The sequence below is a fragment of the Gobio gobio genome (genome assembly GCF_949357685.1).
Source record: "Gobio gobio genome assembly, chromosome: 5".
NCBI lineage: Eukaryota > Metazoa > Chordata > Actinopteri > Cypriniformes > Gobionidae > Gobio > Gobio gobio.
In genome coordinates, this window is record NC_137101.1 from 25,775,383 (window position 1) to 25,798,181 (window position 22,799).

Consider the following 22,799-nt stretch of genomic DNA (forward strand, 5'->3'; position numbering starts at 1 on the left):
TACTAAATATTACTCAGTATGACACTATAAAATAAAGTGTAACCGAAATTTCCCCTATTTACTTTATTAATAAACATTCTTGGTCTACTGCAGATTAGAAAACAATCCAAACTTTTAAATGAAAACACACAGTACATGTATGATTCTTAGATGTGCATCTATCATGGTGTGTGCAGCTGAAGCAAACAAGAAGCAAAACCTGTAATAAAAAAATAAATATTCCAATAATTATGCTAACTTGTACATGTTTTTTTCCTTCTCAAGGACATTGATGGACAGGCCTTGTTGCTGCTGACCCTTCCTACAGTCCAAGAATGCATGGACCTAAAGCTCGGCCCCGCCATCAAACTGTGTCATCAAATCGAGCGAGTCAAAGTGGCCTTCTACTCCCAGTACGCTAACTAAGCTAATCTTTAGCCTTGGCGGACGCAAATCAACAGACACCTATGATACTCAGGGGATGTAAGGAGTCATTCCATCCATCAAGAAACCTCAGGTTGCCTCATACCGACTGGATTCTTTTGCCTTCAATATGAGATTTAGTCAAGGAATATGCTTTCCCTGCAAATGAAAAAAAGTTTAAAGGTGAAGGCTGCTGGTCTAGCTGGTCTCCCGGCCTAGTCAAACTTGTGTTTAGTTGATTTAGCTGGTTGGCCTGCTGGTCAATTACCCAAAACCTCTCTAAAGCCATCAAAATAGTCCAGACTAACTAGGCTGGTCTCAGCTTAAAGAGTTTTGCTCAGCATGGTGGTGTGCTGAATCCCTGAAGAAGACTTCCCAAACAATCTAGAGGAGGTTTACGTTTGGTTTCAGAAGAAAGTCTCGATAGGATGAAGACAACAAGAGGGAATGAGGATACGTTTAAACTGTGAAAAACATCCAATCCCTTGAGTTCACAGCAGAACTTTCTGAAATCAAAGACCAAATTATATTTATAATGGCGAATTATATATGAAGTATTAACTTCGGAAGTGAACTAATATATTTGTTATATTTATTTTGTTCTGATAAACTATTTTTATAAAGTTTGTCGTGTTCGTCAAGTGAGTGGCGATTTAACACCTTTAAATCTACTTTTGGCAACTTGGGCATTATGAGTTACAGACTATATTTAATATCAGGAATGATATTTGATATAAACATATTGTGTGTGTGTGTGTGTATGCTGAGATGTACATATATTTGTGCATGAATGTTGGTTGCATACATAACTATACACACACATTTGTTTCCCCAAAAGTACATGCCTGTTGCAACACATTTGTTTCTCTTTAGAATTTAAGGGCAAATTAATTTTTGAAGAGCTGCCTTTTGTCATGGCCTATCTATATTTTATGTAAATGTGTTATTGATCTATGCAACATTGGATGTTTTCTACATATATTTTTTTTTGTTTGTAATGACTTTCATAGTGATATATTTTTTACTTCTCTGTTTTCTGACATAACTGGAACACTTCGCAAGTAGAATGTATTCAAATTTTTTGATTAACTGCTATTGAAATATTGTCTGCAATCATAAACATCCATTTACATTATTGCAATGAAAAAACATTGCCAATGTGTGAAAGATCTGCAAATGTAAACCTCAGATGTCCATTACCACAAATAAAAAGTAGACTTAGACGTAGTTTGTAAAAATGAACAATGGTTCTTGCACTTTCAATGGAAGTCTATGGGACAAGGCAGAAATGAGAAGTCATTTTATCAATCTAGTCTCATGTTAACATGTATAATGTATAATAGTAGTTGCTGAACATTAGTAACAGTGTGCATTTTAATGTTTATTTCAATGCAATGTCTTGTCCCACAGATTTCCCATGTAAATGTGACTTGCTTATTTTTTCAAACTGACAGACAAGTCAAAATTATTTTCTGTGGCTAATCGACAGATGCTGTCCATAGATTTTGTATTTAACCCAGAACATTCCTTTAATAATAAAAATATATGGCTGCATAGTTTATACTTGACTGTGATTTCCAGAGAATTTGAAACAAATGTGGAATTAATCACCCCAATGCGAACATAATTTCCGGGAAACAGTAGGCAACGTTATGTGGGCTATTTACAGCACATCCCACTCACACACTCAGATGATATTACATAACTACTGGAGGGTTTTTTTTCCTGCCATGAACATTTCTCTGATTCCATAGAGAAGGTTGTTGTTTGGCGCAGACAATTGAAGTTACACTGTATGGACAAAGGTTTTGGGACACACCTCTTAATTGTTGAATTCAGGTGCTTCAATCAGACCCATTGCCACAGGTAAATAAAACCAAGCACCTAGCCATGGAGTCTGCATTTACAAACATTTGTGGAAAAAATAGTCATTATGAAGAACTCTGTGAATTAAAGCGTGGTACTGTGATAGTATGCCATCTTTGCAATAAGTCAGTTCATGAAATTTCATCCCTGCTATTCCACAGTGAAATGTAAGTGATATTATTGGAAAGTGGAAGCGTTTAGGAACGGCATCAAGGCTGCGTAAAAGCTGTACTGGCTCCATAGCTGAAGAGTTCCAAACAGTCAAAACTTTTGGTTAAGATTTTTTTAAGATACACGCTAACATTTCTTCCCTACAGGAACTCTGGTCAAGCTTATTTTATGTATTAGAGAAATCTAATACATTGGCGAGCCACCCAGGCGACTGCTCAGCCAAATACAGCAAAATCTAACACCACTGGCATTAATAACAACACGAAAACTGTGCGGCCGGAACTTCATGGAATGGGTTTCCATGGCCGAGCAGCTCACATCAGCAAGTTCAATGCCAAGCTTAGGATGGAGTGACGTAAGGCACGCTGCCACTGGACTCTGGAGCAGTGGAAACGTGTTCTGTGATCATACTTCTCTGTTTGGCAGTCTGATGGGCGATTCTAATTTTGGCGGATGACAGGAGAACGTTAACTGGATGACTGCATTGTGCCAAATGTAAAGTTTGGTGGAGGTGGGATAATAGTATGGGGCTGTTTTTCAGTGGTTGGGCTAGGCCCCCTACGTCCAGTGCTTCAGCATACCAGCAGGACATCTGAATTTGTCTCTGGCCAGGGTACTATTCTTGTACTTTTTTCTTATCTGTTATTTCACAATAACCAAGTGACTTAATTTCCTGGTAAGTTACACCCCTCCTGTTTCCCACAATTAAGTTTTACTTCTCTGGAATTCCGCCAGTTGACGGTCAACCCTTTCTCAGAGGCAAGATGTACCATTTTCCAAGGACAATCAACTCTTTCCCAGAGGCAAGAAGCCTCCAAGTGACATATTTATTTCACACCTCTTAATAATGGTCTTATTCATTCACAGCCACCTGTTGTTTAGTGGAAAACCTCTGACTAAGCAAAAACTGCTCAGTGGCCACATGACCTTGTCAGATATACTTTTTAAATCACAGTCACATAGGCCATGAGCCCTCAAAACACATCTTTCATTTATTGTGTTCAAACTAGTTCTACAATTGTTTTCTATAGGATAAACCAAACATTTCATCAATACCAAGACATTTTGGACAATGGTATGCTTCCAAATTTGTGGGAACAGTTTGGGGAAGGCCTTTATCTATTCCAGCATGACTGTGCTCAGCGCAGAAAGCAAAGTCTATGAAGACATGGTTGAATGAGTTTGGTGTGGAAGAGCACAGAGCTCTGACCTCAACCCCATCAAACACCTGTGGGACGGACTTAAACGGAGATTGCTAGCCAGGCCTTCTCGTCTATCATCAGTGCCTGACCTCAGAAATGCACTACTGGATGAATGGGCAAAAAATTCCCACAGAAACACTCCAAAATCTTGTGGAAAGCATTCAAAGAAGAGTGTTATCAAAGAGGGAACCAACTCCATATTAATGTCTGCATTTAGAATGCGATATCATTACAGTCCCTGTTGGTGTAATGGTCAGGTGTCCCAATACTCTGGTACATATAGACCTTATGCACCAGAGAAACAAGTGCACAGCCATCTTTAGAATATTGTGTTCATTCATTAATTTGTATAATCTACCTTCATGCTGTGAAAAGCGCTGAAAAGAGGCGGGGCTACAGAAGCTCTATAGTACTCTATATTAGCGGCATGAGTACGTACAAGTATGCAAGTTAAGTATTTACGACAGGACAGCACTCTTGGAGGCAGATTTACTAACAGCTGGCACCAGCGCAAACCATCTTTTGATGTTACAAAAATACTGTCAGGATTTACTTAAAACACGCAGTGAAAAAGGCGCTGTAAAGGCGTGGACAGGGATATTTTTGCAGCTGACCTTAGTGCATATGTATTTGTAGGAGTTTCCCTTTCAGACACAAAATTCATGGGAGGAGATTATTTAAATGAATCATGCGAGGTGATTTGCTAAGGTTTGCGCTCGTTCATTTACTGGTGTTTGCGCCATTATTTACCTCCCCAAAAAAGCATGTCTTAAATGGATAGTTCACCCAAAAATGAAAATTCTGTCATAATTTACTCACCCTCAAGTAGTTCCAAACGTGTATGAGTTTCTTTGTTCTGCTGAACACAAAAGAAGATATTTTGAAGAACGTTTGTAACCAAGCAGAGAGAGCAACCATTGACTACCATAGTAGGGGGAAAAACACTATGGTAGTCAATGGTTTCTCTATCTGCTTGGTTACAAACGTTCTTCAAAATATCTTCTTTTGTGTTCAGCAGAACAAAGAAACTCATACAGGTTTGGAACAACTTGAGGGTGCGTAAATGATGACAGAATTTTCATTTTTGAGTGAACTATCCCTTTAAAGCAGACATTGCGTTGGTCATTGTGGAAATGATCCGGCTGCGTCTGTGTTCTTTAATTTGTGCATCGTCAGTAGATCACACGCTGAACTTTCCTCTCCCATCGCCACTTTTATGGGATTATGCTCTCACGCTAATTTGCCCTGTTTAGTAAATCTGGCCCCTGCATTGGCCAATCAGTTGCATTTGCATAATTGTATGTTTCTGGTCTAATGGGATGGGCTTATTCATAAGAATTACTATTATTATAAGCACAAATGTTTTTGTTACCCCATTGTGACATTATAATCTTGACATTTAAGCATACACAATCCTCATCAAAGTGTCCAGACTTTTTGAAACTTTGTGATTCCCTTTTTTTTTTACCGTAAGCTTGATTCAAGCACAACGTTTTTTTTTTAAACTTGCAAATTAAATTATTATTTGTTTCAATTATAAGTTTCAATTCACTTACTTATGCACTATCCTATGCCGTTTTGTCTATTCGAACATTCTGAAAATGTGTTTTTAGATGCGTGGATAATTAACCAAAAAAAACAAAGTGTGGAACACCATACACGGAAGTTCATACAATACACGGATGAGTAAATACGTGCATAGTAGGGCATCGTTTGGGACACAACTTGATACTATAACAATATAGAAATGCATTACAATTTATATAAAATTATTTTTCACATTATAGTCATTTTTTCATTCCGCTAATGAGAATTGTGATAAAATGTGCTTAAGCTTAATGATGTCCCAATACAAAAAACGATCTACTGTAGGCTACTATGAATAGGTGTTGTGTTCTTTCAGTAATATCTATATTTTCTTTTCTCTGAACCTGACAAGTTCTTGAGAGGTTAAATGATAGTCATCCAATTAGGTTCTTACATCAGTATTATATGTTGCAACATACAAAATGGGTCTCGACACTTTAGTTATATTTATCATAAATCTTCACAGTTCATTACCAGTAATGATCTTTGCACAGTGTGTTAAACATGTTGGGAACCCACACACCGCCTGGCCCAGAATCTACATTAGACCAGCCGTAAGGAGAACTGCTGTAAGCGAGAACAACAAAATCATTCATCGCACTGCGTAAATTGTATAAATAATTTTTTTCATATTTCATGAAGCGCGACATTATGACCATTAAGAGTTTTCTATTGAGTCTGGCTGTGAACCTGTGGTTGCCAGGCAACATCTTTTCAAAGGTATGCTGTATGTGGCTTCACCAGTGATGTGTCACACCATAATAGAGATATATTTCTGATGGTTGAGAGGCCCACATGAATATATTTGTGAGAATTCTAACAGCATTTCAGATAACATTTTTTAAACAAAAAAAAAAAACAAAAAAATACTATTAATTGCCCTTGACAACCACCCTTTGCGGATGATAAGAAAGGAAATCTTTTATCCTCCAAATGAGTCTGTACATGTTCAGCAACTAAATTGTATAATGCTAACACTGACATAACACTACATCAGGACCTTTAGATTTTTTTGTACACACATTGCAATGGATCTAAAAAATCATTACTCACAGTATTTATCAGATGCCTCATAATTAACATTTCCATGCATTTTACCAGTATAGACGTGGATACTTTACTTAAGTTTGGTACTGTTCTTGTGACAAATCCCAGACAATTGAAAAACACAACCTTTCAGTACAAACCATTCAGCCCATTAGGTCTCATATTCTTCAAGTATAATATTCTCAATATGAAGGAATTTTAGAGCACTCTCTCTAACCATCCATCCGGACTATAAACCTTTTATACTTTTTAAACTTACTCATTTATTCACTTTTTTCAAAACTCTCAAACAAAGACCTTGTCAGGTCAACAGGTTTGTATTGGCAGTCTTTGCCTTTCTAGTTCAACTCAAGCTCATTGGGGAAAAAAAAGACATTTCTGACAGCGCTTAATTATGTTGGTGTTCCATATCGCAGCAGATTGTAAATGAAATGTAATCGAAATTAGGTTGCAAAAATTACAATTGTATGCATTTCCTGGAATTTAATTTTATTCTACTTCCTTATATTTGCAATTCTAAATTTTGTTCACCACCTCAATTTAAATTGAATTCAAATTCAGAAATGTTAAATGGAATTTAATAGGCATTCTTAATTCATTTCTGCACACAATCCTGGTACATGTTGGACATTTTCAGCAAACAGGGTAGAGCTTAATTTTACAGTCCAGGGGGCGTATTACAGAAACATCTTAACTTTAGAATCCTATATTATCTGTTTGGTAACCATTGCAATTTCAGTTAGGGCCTCATTTAGGACAAAAGCTACAGAATGACATGTCTTAAGTGCATAATCTTATCTTAACTATGGATAGGAAAAGGGTATTCCAGAAGCTTCCTAACTCGACAAAAAATCCTAAAAGCGGTCTTAACTTTAGGACAACCCCACTGGTGTCCTGACTTCAAACCTTTATAAAATCCAATGGTAAACATCAGAGTACAAAATAAGAATTGCAAATTAATTTCAAGAATGGCGTTACATTTATCAATTATACAAAACGAAGAGCAGTGATTACAGACTCCCACGACACATGATTTTGCAGTTAGTTGACGAGTTGCGACCAACATTACCGGAGCCGTCACGGAGAATCCGGTCATTCTGCAAGTGACTAACGCTTTACTTTTTTCTCTCTTTTTTGGCAAAAGGTGATTTATAAAACAGGCTTTAACCTTTCAACAGAGCTTCAAAATTTAAATCTCTGCCGCACTGAAATTTAAAGCACGCTGTTGTTTCTCCATTTTGATTTTAGGTTTACCTCAGAAGTAGTTTTCGCGTTGTTGGTTGTTTGGTAACAGACCTGACAGTTGATTACCCAACTCGTAAATGGAGTGGTTTAAGATTTCCTAACTACAGATAAGATGAGATTTTTTAAGATAGCATAAGAATCCTAAATCAAGTTAAGATTTGCTTCTGTAATACGAAATTGTGAAAAATCCTAAATTAATTTATCATATCTTTTGTTAAGACCTAAGATAGAACGTTTCTGTAATATGCCCCCAGTTTTACATGTACCTACAATAGTAATAACTAGGTAATAACTAGATATCTAACACTTTGGTAACACTTTACAATAAGGTTTCATTTGTTAACATTAGTTAATGTATTACCTAACATGAACTAACCTTAAGCAATATATTTGGGTTACACTTCATTTTAAGCTGTCAGAATTACAGTGTAATTATACATTTAAGTACTGAGTAACAATCATTAAAAACATGTAATTACTATAGGGTAGGGATAGGATTAGGGTGTTTAGTTGATGTAATTAAGCACAATGTATAACTGCATTTGACATACGTAACAAGGACACTGTAAAATAAAGTGTTACCTATATTTGTTACAGTACTTGTTCATCTTTGTTAAAGACCGAAAATGACAATTCTGTCATTAATCACTCACCCTCATATCGTTCCAAACCTGTAAAACCTTCGTTCATCTTCGGAACACAAATGAAGATATTTTTGATGAAATCCAAGAGCTCTCTGACCCCTTCATAGACAGCTATTTAATTAACACTTTCAAAGTCGAGACGATAATACTTTTTGTGCGCAATAAACAAACAAAAATAACGGCTTTACTCAACAATTTCTTCACGTCTGTGTCAGTCTCCTACGCTGTTGACGTAGTAAATACAGTGCAGTGCTTCCGAGTTACGTCAGAGCTACGCCAGAACGCCGGCTTACCATTGGCCGATGCTGTTCACGTGAGCACAACAACGCATGCGTGCGATGTTGACGCAGGAGCTGGCCAATCTAAACTGCGTAGAAGACTCACACAGAGGAGAAGAAATTTTTGTTTGTTTTTGCGCACAAAAAGTATTCTTGTCGCTTTATTAAATTAAGGTTGAACCACTGGAGTCACATGGACTATTTTAACTATGCTTTTATACCTTTCTGGGCCGTGAAAGTGTTAATTAAATAGCTGTCTATGGAGGGGTCAGAAAGCTCTCGGATTTCATCAAAAAATATCTTCATTTGTGTTCCGAAGATGATCGAAGGTTTAAATTTAAATTTAAAGTGTTGAGCGCTGATTTTGCTCATCCTTAATGTTTGTAGCAGGTGTTTGTACAGTCACATATAAAAAAAATTCTATAAGCTATCCTCAAACATAATATCAGTATGCTAACTACACTCCAATATCAATTTATTATGGGAGTTTAAACACTTGGCTGTTTAAAGCTTTTCATGAAACCCATGAAGTTTCTTTGTGGTACAGCATTGCTGACTTAGCTATTCTGTCAGATTGGTGTTGTTATACTATGTGTGTGATTATGAGCACGAGTCTACAGATAATATCAAGGTTTGGCAAAACACGATGCTCTGTATGTGTGCCTGTCTGAGTAAGAAGAAAAAAAAGCTGCTTGCATGGGTTAACCGCAAAGCTGATTCTCATACTACTGAAACTGGGTCACGTAGGACCTTCGGGGGGGTGACAGGGGCTAGTTTTGAATTGTTGGCTGCTGTTTCTCCTTTGAAATAAGCTTCCTTTAGAGTTGCACATTTTGCATGCAATCGGAAATCAAGATACAGCTTCAAGGACGACTCTTTGTCTCTACTTTCTTTTTTTTTTTCTCATACTTTTTTTTACCGCAATGGAGTTGAAAGGTGCAATAAAGACACAACAGACCTACACACCTGCTTTGAAATGAAATGCACTTCCATGGGTGCTTAATATTTTGCCTGTTTTAATGTTAAAATGTACTTGCTGAAGTGAATTGATGGCACCATCTGCTAATAAAGTATGATTATTTCAACACATTCTCATGGCAATTTAAACCTATTTTACATTTTGGTAAATTGGTGGGTGTTGTTTGAATTTGTATAGTAATATATATAGTAATTTGTTAGAATCTCATTCATACGTTTCTTTCAACTGACATTTTTACACAATTTCAAAGTCATTTGAGTCATTTTTTTTTTTTATTATTTTATTTTGGCAAATCTCATTCATATGATCTGCTTACGCACCAGTGATGGATTGATGGACCTTCATACTTTTTTTTTATTTTAAGAATCACGTTTTTTTAAACAACTAACATTTATACAAAATCGCCATCTCATAACATAGTTAGGGTGAATTGCCCTTTTTGGGACCTTTTTTTGCATTTCAGACAATATGCAGCTTCCTAATGTGAGACACTTGTGTTCCTAATGTGGGACATTGAAAAGTCTATGATAAAAGGCCAAAATCACCTTGATTCGTGTAGACTAGTAACATCTTCTGAAGTTGGTAATTCTCTTGGTTATGGATGAAACATGGATAACTGAACATCATCAGACAAATAATACAATATGATAGTTTTGATGCATTTCATTTAAAGACATTAAGCAACTATTATCATAGGCCTATGTTACGTTATCCATCCATCCATCCATCTTCTTCCGCTTATCCGGGGCCGGGTCGCGGGGGCAGCAGTCTAAGCAGAGATGCCCAGACTTCCCTCTCCCTAGACACTTCCTCTAGCTCTTCCGGGGGGACACCGAGACGTTCCAAGGCCAGCCGGGAGACATAGTCCCTCCAGCGTGTCCTTGGTCTTCCCCGGGGCCTCCTCCCAGTTGGACATGCCCGAAACACCTTCCCGGGAAGGCGTTCAGGAGGCATCCGGAACAGATGCCCGAGCCACCTCAGCTGTCCCCTCTCGATGTGGAGGAGCAGCGGCTCTACTCCGAGTTCCTCCCGAGTGACTGAGCTTCTCACCCTATCTCTAAGGGAGCGCCCAGCCACCCTGCGGAGAAAGCTCATTTCGGCCGCCTGTATCCGGGATCTTGTCCTTTCGGTCATGACCCAAAGCTCATGACCATAGGTGAGAGTAGGAACGTAGATTGACCGGTAAATCGAGAGCTTCGCCTTACGGCTTAGCGCTTTCTTCACCACGACAGACCGGTACATCGACCGCATTACTGCAGAAGCTGCACCGATCCGTCTGTCAATCTCCCGTTCCATCCTCCCCTCACTCGTGAACAAGACCCCTAGATACTTGAACTCCTCCACTTGAGGCAGGAACTCTCCACCAACCTGAAGTGGGCAAGCCACCCTTTTCCGACTGAGGACCATGGCCTCAGATTTGGAGGTGCTGATCCCCATCCCAGCCGCTTCACACTCGGCTGCAAACCGTCCCAGTGCATGCTGAAGGTCCTGGTTAGAAGGGGCCAACACGACAACGTCATCCGCAAAGAGCAGAGCCGAAACCGTGTGGTCCCCAAACCTGACACCCTCCGGCCCTTGGCTGCGCCTAGAAATTCTGTCCATAAAAATTATGAACAGAACCGGCGACAAAGGGCAGCCCTGCCGGAGTCCAACATGCACCGGGAACAAGTCTGACTTACTGCCGGCAATGCGGACCAAACTCCTGCTTCGGTCATACAGGGACCGGACAGCCCTCAGCAAAGGACCCCGGACCCCATATTCCCCCAGCACCCTCCACAGGACGCCGCGAGGGACACAGTCGAATGCCTTCTCCAAATCCACAAAACAAATGTGGACTGGTTGGGCAAACTCCCATGAACCCTCCAGCACCCTGTAGAGGGTATAGAGCTGGTCCAGTGTTCCACGACCAGAACGAAAACCACACTGTTCCTCCTGAATCCGAGGTTCAACTATCGGCCGAATTCTCCTCTCCAGTACCCTGGCATAGACTTTCCCGGGGAGGCTGAGAAGTGTGATCCCCCTATAGTTGGAACACACCCTCCGGTCCCCCTTTTTAAAAAGAGGAACCACCACCCCGGTCTGCCATCCCAGAGGCACTGTCCCCGACCGCCACGCGATGCTGCAGAGGCGTGTCAGCCAAGACAGCCCCACAACATCCAGAGACTTGAGGTACTCAGGGCGGATCTCATCCACCCCCGGTGCCTTGCCACCGAGGAGTTTCTTGACCACCTCGGTGACTTCAGCCCGGGTGATGGACGAGTCCTCCTCTGAGCCCCCAGCCTCTGCTTCCTCAATGGAAGACGTGACGGCGGGATTGAGGAGATCCTCAAAGTATTCCTTCCACCGTCCGACAACATCCCCAGTTGAGGTCAACAGCCGCCCATCGCCACTGTAAACAGCGTTGGTAGGGCACTGCTTCCCCCTCCTGAGGCGCCGGACGGTTTGCCAGAATCTCTTCGAGGCCAGCCGATAGTCCTTTTCCATGGCCTCACCTAACTCCTCCCAGGCCCGAGTTTTTGCCTCCACAACCACCCGGGCTGCAGTCCGTTTAGCCTGCCGGTACCTGTCAGTTGCCTCAGGAGTCCCACAAGCCAGCCAGGCCCGATAGGACTCCTTCTTCAGCTTGACGGCATCCCTTACTTCCGGTGTCCACCACCGGGTTCGGGATGTTACGTTATGTCGATGGAAAGGAGTTAAATGCACAGTTAGAAGTCCTGACTGTTCTCTAGTTAAACAAACAAACAAACTTTGGCCAAGGCTTTTTAGACTCTCACTGTCTTTCTCCCCTTTAACATTGTGATCTGAAATACAATTAATCAATTGAATTAATAATTTGATGCATAAAATAAAGTGGAAAGGCTTTACTGATATTCAATTTTTAAATTCAAAATGTGGTTTACGGTGACTCTCCATAGACGTCATGGTTTTTATACTTTACAAACTGTATATTATATATCCCTACACCCTACCCCTAACCCACCCATCACAAAACGTTCCGCATTTTTGGAATAAGATAAAAAAAAAAACAGTTTAGTGTGTTTTTAAGATATTTGGTTTCCAAGGACACAGGTAGTGTCCTCATAAACTATGTTTACATTGTAATACCCATGTCATTATACACATTTGTGCTCTTATAAACACATAACTGTGCACACACACGCGCACACACACACACACACACACACACACACACACACACACACACACACACACACACACACACACACACACACACACACACACACACACACACACACACACACACACACACACACACACACACACACACACACACACACACACACACAACCACTTCTGGCTTAGCCTACTTTTTTTCCCTAAAAATCATACATTTTTGTACAAATTCATACAAAATCACCACCTTACAAAGCCCCTGAAGGGACATGGTATAGTGGGGAAAAAAATATGAAATGGGAAAATCAATAAGTCAATGCTTTTGCGTTCTCTCGCAAATGTTTTGTGTTCCCTTTTGTTGAAACCTTTTGAGCTTTTTGCGAGTAAACACAAGCAAAGTTTCTCGCCGGAATGAGAGAACGCACAATCATTAAATTTTTTTTCCCTTCATGTCTGTTTATGGGCTCCATACCACCTTGTAAAATAGTTAAATTTTCTCATTATATCAGGTTGGATTATTTTTTAGCATAATCAAAATCAAAATAACTAGGTTTTACATGTTATGAAGAGGGAAAAAATTAATTAACTCCAATCATCTTCTTAACTAATCCACTACCAATTCTTATAATAATAAGATTGTTCTTTATACTAAGCCTATCATAATTAGCATTTTAAAACATTTGTACAGAACTGCCTGTCCTGCAGATGTCACTTCGTTCTGCAGAGCTCAACTGCATAAGGACATTTTTAATATTTTAGTTAGAAGGTTGCCAGAATCAGTGTTTACTGCATCGTTTTTAAGCAGCGGCACACTCACTTGTGTAAAAGAAATCATAATTGCCTATTTACAGTGAGGGAGCATGCCTGTACTGAATGTGAAGCAATAAAAAGACAGTGTTCTGAAATAAGCGCAAGAAACGTCTCTTTTGAGTCTTTTTAGTGACTCAAAAACGTACAAAGCGAACAATTACTAAGACGAATGTCTTTTACACCGTGCTGTATAATTTACAGCATGAGTACATAAGCTCTTTCATGTAAGCAAATTAGACATTATGACTGAAGTACACCCAAATGAATCAGAAACCTATCGAATAGAAAGCTTATGTAATCGGAATTGATACTTTCCAAGGTATTCTAAATGGCTGTTGCTAGGTGGTCATATAATATCAGAGTTATCAGTCAAACATTGAGATACACACACTGCTGGGAATCTGTGATCCTATAGAATTTATGTCTATAAAATAAGAATCATTGATGCCTTTATGCATTTGTTGCTGGTTCTAGGTCAGCCTTGCATCACATTTCTTGCAGTATAATAACAGGTGAATGTAATGAGCCTCAACGTTTTCCTGCAATAACCCTTTTCTGAGCAGGGAAAAACACATGCATTCAAATGAGCATGGGCTCTTTGTAAAATGCAAAGGCATAATTAGTATTAGTCATATTGATCTTCGACATTGTGTGAAATGACTCATCATGGAAAAAGAATCAAGCTCCACTTCAGCACTCTGTTGCTACCTTGTAACTGCATTTTTGCCTGTAGGTGTGTGCGCATTTATCAACCTGATCAAACATGAATAAACATCTTAAAAACTTCCATCAATGGAAAAGAGCTGCACTGTGAACCTGAATAAGTTGGCAAAACTCATTTTTGTTGTTGTTGAGGTAATCAGTTCAATCAAAATGTTTAAGTTGAGAAATTCAAGGTTTAAGTAAGCAGAACTGGCAGATTTGTATTTTGTACACATACATTTTAATTGCTCTTCACTTGAAATAACCGAGTAAACTAATTTGAACATTTAACTTAAAATAATCATGTAATCTCAATTTTAAAAATTTTAGCAGTGGAAACTTTGCTAGCCTTATCTAGCTAATTCAGCAATTGTTAAGTCGCTAATTGGCAAAACAAAAAGCATTAGCATAGCATAGCAATTGCTGAATGAGTATGAGCATTTAAAATAAATCTGTTCTCATTATCAAACTAAACTCATGCTCCACTTGTCACTATGGTAACCCCCCCCCCCAAATAAAAACAACAACAACAACAAAACAAACAAAAAACAAATTAGCAACACAAAACATTAAACTCTATACTAAATCTCCCACTTAACATAATCTTGCAAAAAAATTATATTAAACATTATATACAGTAGGATAAACAAACCTATTACCAAAGTCTACATTGAGACATTTTAGTGCACAGGGTAACTGGTTTGAGTACAAGAAGTTATGTTCAAATTAAATATTAATCTCTCACACAATAATATTTTATTTTATTTTAAATGACAAAAGCATTTAAATTAAGATATACATAATTAAATGCAAAAAGTCTGGCTGTTACATGTACGTGTTTGTACCCTTTAAGCACACCCCTGTTGCCATTAAGCTCACATCATGTTTTTTTGGAAAAATTCAACATTTCTAAAGAATCATTTTCTAAAGATTAACTTGAAGTGACAACCATGAGTTAATATTTAAAGTATTTACATAGACATTTAATGTAGACGAGCTTAAAGGAAGCGCACTGAGCTTTATTGGAACAGCAAACCTTTTTTTAAATTTATAAATATTATTAAATTTAATTTAAAAGGACAATTTTGCTAAATAAATAATCTAGGTCATGTATTAAGTAAGTTCATACATATTTCAATATGAACAGCTTTTATTGAAAGTATCTATGAAAGTACTTTTTCTTATTGATGTCACACTGAAGCTGTGATTTTCATAGTAGTGCACCCTTTAAGCTCACCTTAAAATAATATGAAGTCTTTAGTGTAAAACCACAGAACATCAATAAACTGTAAATTTATAATAATGGATTTAAGCCAGTAATGCCTGTGAAGTAATATATTAGTGTAGCACACAATCTTATGCTAGTAAGCTAACAATATTCCGTAGCACCTGCGCTATGTTGCTAAAACTATCTTTTGGATCTAACTGTAATTATTTCCCACATCCAGGTCCCAGGTTATAATATGCAGTCTAAACATTAATCTCTTAATTTTGTAATAAGTTATACTTATTGAAAATAAAGGGTTAAACATCTAAAAAAAAATGCACATTTAAGGGGATCCTCTTCTGGTGAAAGTTTTCAGACAGCTTTCAAAATGGCCACCAGGGAGTGTGAACACATCCATATCTCAGTGTGTAATGGTCTGATTAGCTTGAAATTACAGGAGGTATATAGTAACAAACACATCAATTGGTTAAGACATTGATGTCTAAATAATTTAAAAGGATGATAAATATATATATTTTTATAATCTGAGCTCAAAGATAGTAGTGTGCTTAATGGGTACTTGAGCTTAATAGGTACAGTACGTTTACCCTAACACTTAATTTTAGCATTTACTTTCACGGTAAAGCATGCTGGGAAATAGAAATCCCAGCCCAGTTTCAGTTCAATTTCAAGGGGATCATGATGCAATTTCTTGTTTTCTTTATCTTTATTGTGTTATGTAGCTGTTTGTGCATGTATAAGATCTGCAGAATTACAAAGCTCAAAGTCTCAAACCCAAACAGATATTCTTTGTAAAAGTTAAGGCTCAGCCACGCCTTCCTAAAACGCTTCATTTAAGTCATGTGGGAGCAGAGTTTCATAATACCGCCCAAATGTATACGCAAAGAAAGAAGGTGTAACTTTTATTCGCTGCTATTATTTGCTGCTGACGCCGCCATGGCGCCATGGCGTTTTCGTTGCGAAAGCCAAACTACTTTGTTTGGCCTTCCGAAAGAGGACTCAATTAGAAAACAGGGGTAAAGCTTTGTTTGCAACACTGTTCCAGAACAGTACAACCCAAATATTCGACTGTTTTAGGACTTTTTACAATATGATAGTTTTTTTCAGAACCTGGGAGAGTAAGGCCGGCTGTGCACAAAGGCTGATTCTAAAAAGTGGGGCAATTCCATCTTTGTAAGTACAGTCTGGCGCTTCTGACTCACAGACACATCCTGTAAGTATGTTTTCATTTTTTTAGAAATTGCTGACTATTCAAACGAGAATTTTGAGCAGTAGAGTAGCGCTTGTTTGTCTTTTATACAATCACAAATGCAAACTTATCAACCTAATATGTTCTGGTCCAGTTGCACTGGCAAAGTTGATCGATCAGCTTGGTCATCTGTCTTTTCCGGATCAGATTCGGGCTCAAATTGATAAGATAGTACCGACATTATCACTTTGCAGTATTGCTTTGGGAGCTGATGTTCCAAATATGGTAAGGGGTGTGACATATCTATCACATGCTTACGGTATTCAGGGCAATCACAATGCACAGGATCTTTGGCTAATCAGAGCACACCAAGCTTTTCAGAACGATGAGCTTTGTAAAAATCGACATGTTTCAGAAAGTAAACAATAATGTATGCTAGGTGTAAAATAATGACTTTTTTTAACCTAAAAACACGCGTAAACACATTGCATTAAACCAAATACACAAAATAATGTTCTTTTTAGAACTGTCATATGACCCCTTTAAGTTTGTCTAGATTAAATGAAACAATTCCGATTACTTAAAATGTGTCTGTTTTGTGAACTCAAAAGATAAAGGAGATCTAAAAACTCATAAAAGTTCATTTGATTGAACTAATTTGTTTAGTTTAAGTTTACTCTACTCAAAGCAATTCATTATTCTGTTACAGTTGTGTATATTTTTAAAGGGATGCTTTTCATACAAAATATCTCATTTTATTTGCATGTAATTATTTTGCAGACAAGGTTTTAAAAAGTTAAAGATGTCACAATAATTAGGTGTTTATATAAGGGTTTGGAGTCATAGTCGGCATTAAATATAATCTAAAAATAGTGCACAATATTTCAAGTGAGCAACAGAAAATCACCAAACAAAAAACAATTATAGTTTATCCAAAAAATTGAATAACATTGCATAGGGGTCTGTCTATAAAGCTCAAACTAATACTAAAAATTCAATACTTAATAACTTCAAATTTAAATGATGGTGATTATTATTATTGTTATTATTTATACTGAAAAAAGGAGTTATTCAGCAGAATGTTCATGCCGCTCTTTTCCATACAATGAAATTGGATGCAGACTGTCAAGCTCAAATACTAATTTGACATTTAATAACTTCAGAAATATTATTAATAATAATTGCATCATTATATGAATTTCTTTTTTTACAAAAGGAGTTATTTAGCGGAATGTTCGTGCAGCTTGACAGACTGTCCCCATTCAATTTCAAACAAAGACTAATTTAATATTTAATCATTTGTGACACACAGAACTCCTTTTTGAGCACTTTTTGGAGCCAGCTTTTATCCTCAAATAGTCGGCCCCCATCCACTTTCATTTTATGATGCATGTTTATTCATTTTGCGCTCCATGGGGAAAATATTAAAGTGACATGAATAAATGACATGAAGTAGGCGATTCAATTCATGTTCAGACAATAGCTTGCAGATTTCAGCTTTTTAAGTCCTCAAGATGCACTATTAGTCCTTTTTGAAATACTGAAAAGACTATAGAGTGAAGAAGTAGGTGGAGGCTTTGAGATGTCAAAGACAGATGCTAAAAGATAAAAATGGGCTTCAGGGTTGATTTGAGTCTTTTGAGTTCCAAAAATGTTCAATGGCGTGTTAAATGGTCCATTTGGCTATTCTGAATCCATATAGTTTGGTGTGAGGAAAAGTTCAATATAGTATTTGCTATTCATTAAAAATCTTGATATGCAATAAACAAGACAATTTTAAACACAGAAGCCAAATCTGGCACAATCTGTATAATAAGATTTAAAAGCGACAGCGAAGAGCAAGATTTTCAGTCGGCTATGCCTGTTTTTCAGTAAACATCTGAGATTCTCCATTTCTTCTAATTACTGTATAAACAACCATTTTAAATTGTATATGAGATTTAATTTGTTATTGTTCTTTACAAATGCATGTTTATCATGTGATTTTTTAAATACACATTAGCGATAAATTGTGTTTGATTCTGTTTGTTTTCATTCTATCCTATGACACATAATCTCTCAGTTGGCACAAAGGCACAACACATCATTTCCTGTCTGTTCCAGTCATGGGGGAGTGTTTTGGAAAAGTGCTGTAATAGTGAAAACAAACTGAATATTATTTGCTCAAAAATAAAAATAAAATTGTGAAAAACATTTCAGTTAAACCGATACAACCTTCACTAAAATGTTTTCATTCAAATGAACCACTGTATTTAGGTTTTCCTGCAAGCTGTTTTAAAGTATCACTGACTGAATATTTTTTCACTAAACGTTTCCACAGTTTCTCTCAACAGCCAATTCAGTCACGCGGCTGGATATTTCACTGCATGGGGCATTCCAGCAATCTGTGTGTGTGTGTGTGTGTGTGCGTGTTTGTTGTGTGTGTGTGTGTGTGTGTGTGTGTGTGTGTGTGTGTGTGTTTGTGTGTTGTACTTTCATTTGTATTCACTGTGAATGACTCAGTACAATCTCAGCATGCAAACTGCTTAAACAGAGATGGTTTGGAGAAAACTGTTTCATATTTATTCATACTTCCTGTAAAAATAACACAAGCAGAAGCAATAATAGAGAAAGTGGTTTCCTATCATTTCCTTTAAGCGTCAACAGGCCTTATGTTACATTTGCACTCTATGTTTTCCACGCAACATAAACAATTTGAAATGCAGATTGTTTTGTTTTGTTGTATAGCAGATAAAAGATCTTACTCCAGAGTTTATTATTACTGCTTATTAAAAAATAACTTATTATTAAAGTCTAATTGGATTAAATAATGTTATCCATTGCTGAAAATAAGTCAAGACAATGCAATGCAATGTAAGTTAACTTGCTTTTGTTAGCACAGATGGTGTCTAAGCTTTTGGGTTTTGCAACGCATCTAATTAGTTTCTCTCAGCACACATTTCCTGAGATGACGCTAAATTTTCTCAAAACTATAAGCAAGATCACACACTTCTTCAAAATCACATCTTCAATATTATGTTTATTTATTTTTTAATTATACAAGTAAAATCAAATCACATACATACATATACAGTAAACATATGTGTATGTGTATCATATTGATTTGAAATTTGAATACAATCTTATATTGATACCATATTGATATAAAAAATACATAAAAAATAAATAATGTTCCACAATATGAAGGGCATTAAACATTAAGTCAGAGTTTCCCAAAGGTTCGGAAACTGCAGGGGGTTTGTGAGTTCATGAAAAGCTAATGGTTAATTAAATCATAAAAATGTCAAATTAAAACAAATAAATGAAAACAAATCAACACACACTAAAAAAGATTAAATATTTTATTTGTTTACCTGCATGTCATGTGACCACACTCAAAAACAATAACTCATTGGACAAACTCCATTTAATTGAGGGCAGGTTTTCCATCCAATAAATTTGTGTAGCCCCAACTCATAAAAAAATTATTCATGCAACAAGTTGGTCCAACTCAATTTTAGACAATGTAATCGAGTTGGTACAACTATTTTATCAAATACAGTTTAAATTATATTTATATCATGACTTTTTTTATACTTGTCAAACTTAAATTAAAACATTTAATTGGAAAATTGGTAACACTTTACAATAAGGTAGTTAATGTATTAACTAACAAGAATTAACCAGGAGCAGTACATTTGTTACTGTATTTGTTCATCTTTGTTTAATATTAGTTCATAAAAATACAGCTGATCATGGTTTCTTCATGTTAGTTGACAGTGCATTAACTAATGTTAACAAGATTTTAATAATGCATTAGTAAATGTTGACATTAACATTAACAAAGATAAATAAATGGTTTATAAGTGCAGTTCATTATTAGTCCATGTTAACTAATGTATTTAACTAATGTTAACTAATGAACTTTATTGTAAAGTGTTACCTGAAAATCAATTATATGCAGTTTCATTCATCATCATACACAATGCATATAATGAAAATATAAGAAAAGGCTGGTGTCAATCCAGACATTAGCATAGGTCACCCAGTGCCCAAATAAGCACAGGTGCCACTCTTCAGCATTGTGGTAACCAAAACATTTCCAAAACATTACAGAAACTCCTCTAAATGTCCAACAACTGAACATTAAACACTAACATTAACACAATCTTCCCCTTTACAAAAAAAATCCCTTAATCCCTAAATGTACTCTCCTAATGGAGTCCCTTGCAAAGCATGCTGGGAACTACAGATCCACTGTCCAGTTAGTTATGTCAACAAAAATATTCAATGTACTTTTAACACAAATTAATTAAGTAAACTTCACTTTTAAATATATTAGGTTGATTGAACACAATTAAGACAAAATTAGATATGTTTAAGTGGACAGAATTTTAATGTGTCATATCTATAAAGGGCCTGGATAATTTTTTGAGTGCATTAATCAACATCAGAGAAATGTGAATATGCAAATATGTTGTTCAATTATTGACTTCATTATTAAATATATTAGGTCAAAAGAAGTTCAGCTGAAAGAAATGCTTGGGAACAACTGCATTTTAAATTTAAGTAAAGTGTCACGTTTTTTCATCTAAGGTTTTACTTTGGAATTATGATTTTTGTACTTCAATTTATGAACCATGAATGTAAGTATCCCTGCGATATCATTTAGCAGATATAGATCTGGTATATCCGGAGTAAAAGAAGAAAAAAAGTGATGCTAGCATATCTCGATCATGATCTAAAGACCGTTTCACAGTCATATTCTACAGTCAGTGTTTCATTCTGTCATAATTGGTGTAAATCAATCTCATTAGATAAAATAAAATTAAGAGATGAGTTAATTTCCCTGGAGCTTTTATTAACTGAGATTAAGTGGGGCTTTTGGCAAATCCGTGGGATTTGATCATAAATCTAAATAACAGACACAACAATCGCTTCTTTCCAAAGCTTTGGATTCGATTCAAATAATTAAAATGAAATTTATTCAGACATGCCCACACAACCACACAGGATTTCTCTCTCTCTCTCTCTCTCTCTCTCTCTCTCTCTCTCTCTCTCTCTCTCTCTCTCTCTCTCTCTCTCTCTCTCTCTCTCTCTCTCTCTCTCTCTCTCTCTCTCTCTCTCTCTCTCTCTCTCTCTCTCTCTCTCTCTCTCTCTCTCTCTCTCTCTCTGTGTGTGTGTGTGTGTGTGTGTGTGAAAGAGTGTGGAGGACTTTCGCTGGGGGTCTCCCAGACATCCGCCAGCTCCCTCACAGGTTTCCATGGCAACAGAAATATAGAGTGAAGGCACGTTCCCTGATGCAACGCAACAATTACAATTCTCTTACTCTCTGTCCCATCCCCCCATATTTCAACCCCTCCCTATTTCTCCTTCATCTCTCTCTCTTTAATGTTGTTCACTTACTTTCCCTCCCAAAAAAAAATATCCTCCACAATTCAGCACGTTTTCCTTTCCATGCATGACTACTACAAAAAAATGCACCATACAAATCAATCTTCCATCTGTGGCTGGTTAACTGGTTGTCATTTAGCTGCTTATAACATGAATTGCCTACTTTATTTTATGTTTATAACTAGGTTAACAGCTATACAGTGACAGTATAGAGTATACACTGCATATCCACACCATATTGTTTCTAAGGCTGATTTATCTGTTGGCTTTTGTAGAAAGTTGACACATGGTGAATTGTCATTTAGAGGTAAAAAAAAAAAAAAAAAGATTATTTGCTGAAGTTATTTTGAAAAGGTATACCTGAATGTTTCTCAAACAGTATTTGCACATGCTGTATCACTATGGCACCTATATATACACAACATTTAAATTTACAATATGTTGCTTCATCAATAAAATAAAATCAAATAAAAAGTTTCTCAAACTGTATCTGCTCATGCTGATAAATTGTGCCATATCACTCTATATATATATATATATATATATATATATATATACACACGTTTTATAATTTATTTTACTCAAATTTGCTTCAATAAAATAAAGCAAACAAAATTAAATAAAATAAATAAAATGTTTCTCAAGCAGCATGCTTATGCTGATACATTGTGCCATATCACTATGGCAACAATATACACTTTTAATAATTTATTTTACTCAAATTATGTTGCTTCATCAATAAAATAAAATAAATTATTTTTTTCGATCATTAAACACTTTTAGAAAGACACATCATGGGTATAAATTATAAAATGATATCCTCAGAAAAGCTCTTCGTCGTATTTTTGTGATTTAGCGCCACCGGCTGGCAGAACAGTCACCTGCTACAGTTTGGGATGTATGATTCATTTAATCGTTTGGTTTCAAAAGAACCGATTCAA

General features: G+C 36.7%; 2 protein-coding genes across 3 annotated transcripts in view; one reads left to right on the forward strand and one right to left on the reverse strand.

Moving 5' to 3' along the window:
* Positions 1–1,962, forward strand: part of sfmbt2 (Scm like with four mbt domains 2) — a 52,331-nt gene extending 50,369 nt beyond the window's left edge. For both annotated transcript variants that reach the window (XM_079817545.1, XM_079817546.1), the window contains one exon: positions 265–1,962. In XM_079817545.1, the coding sequence (XP_079673671.1) occupies positions 265–405 (141 nt within the window). In that variant the 3' untranslated portion in view covers positions 406–1,962. The remainder of the gene's footprint in view (positions 1–264) is intronic.
* taf3 (TAF3 RNA polymerase II, TATA box binding protein (TBP)-associated facto) overlaps positions 1–22,799 on the reverse strand; it is a 996,662-nt gene that overhangs the window by 203,334 nt on the left and 770,529 nt on the right. The window lies entirely within an intron of this gene.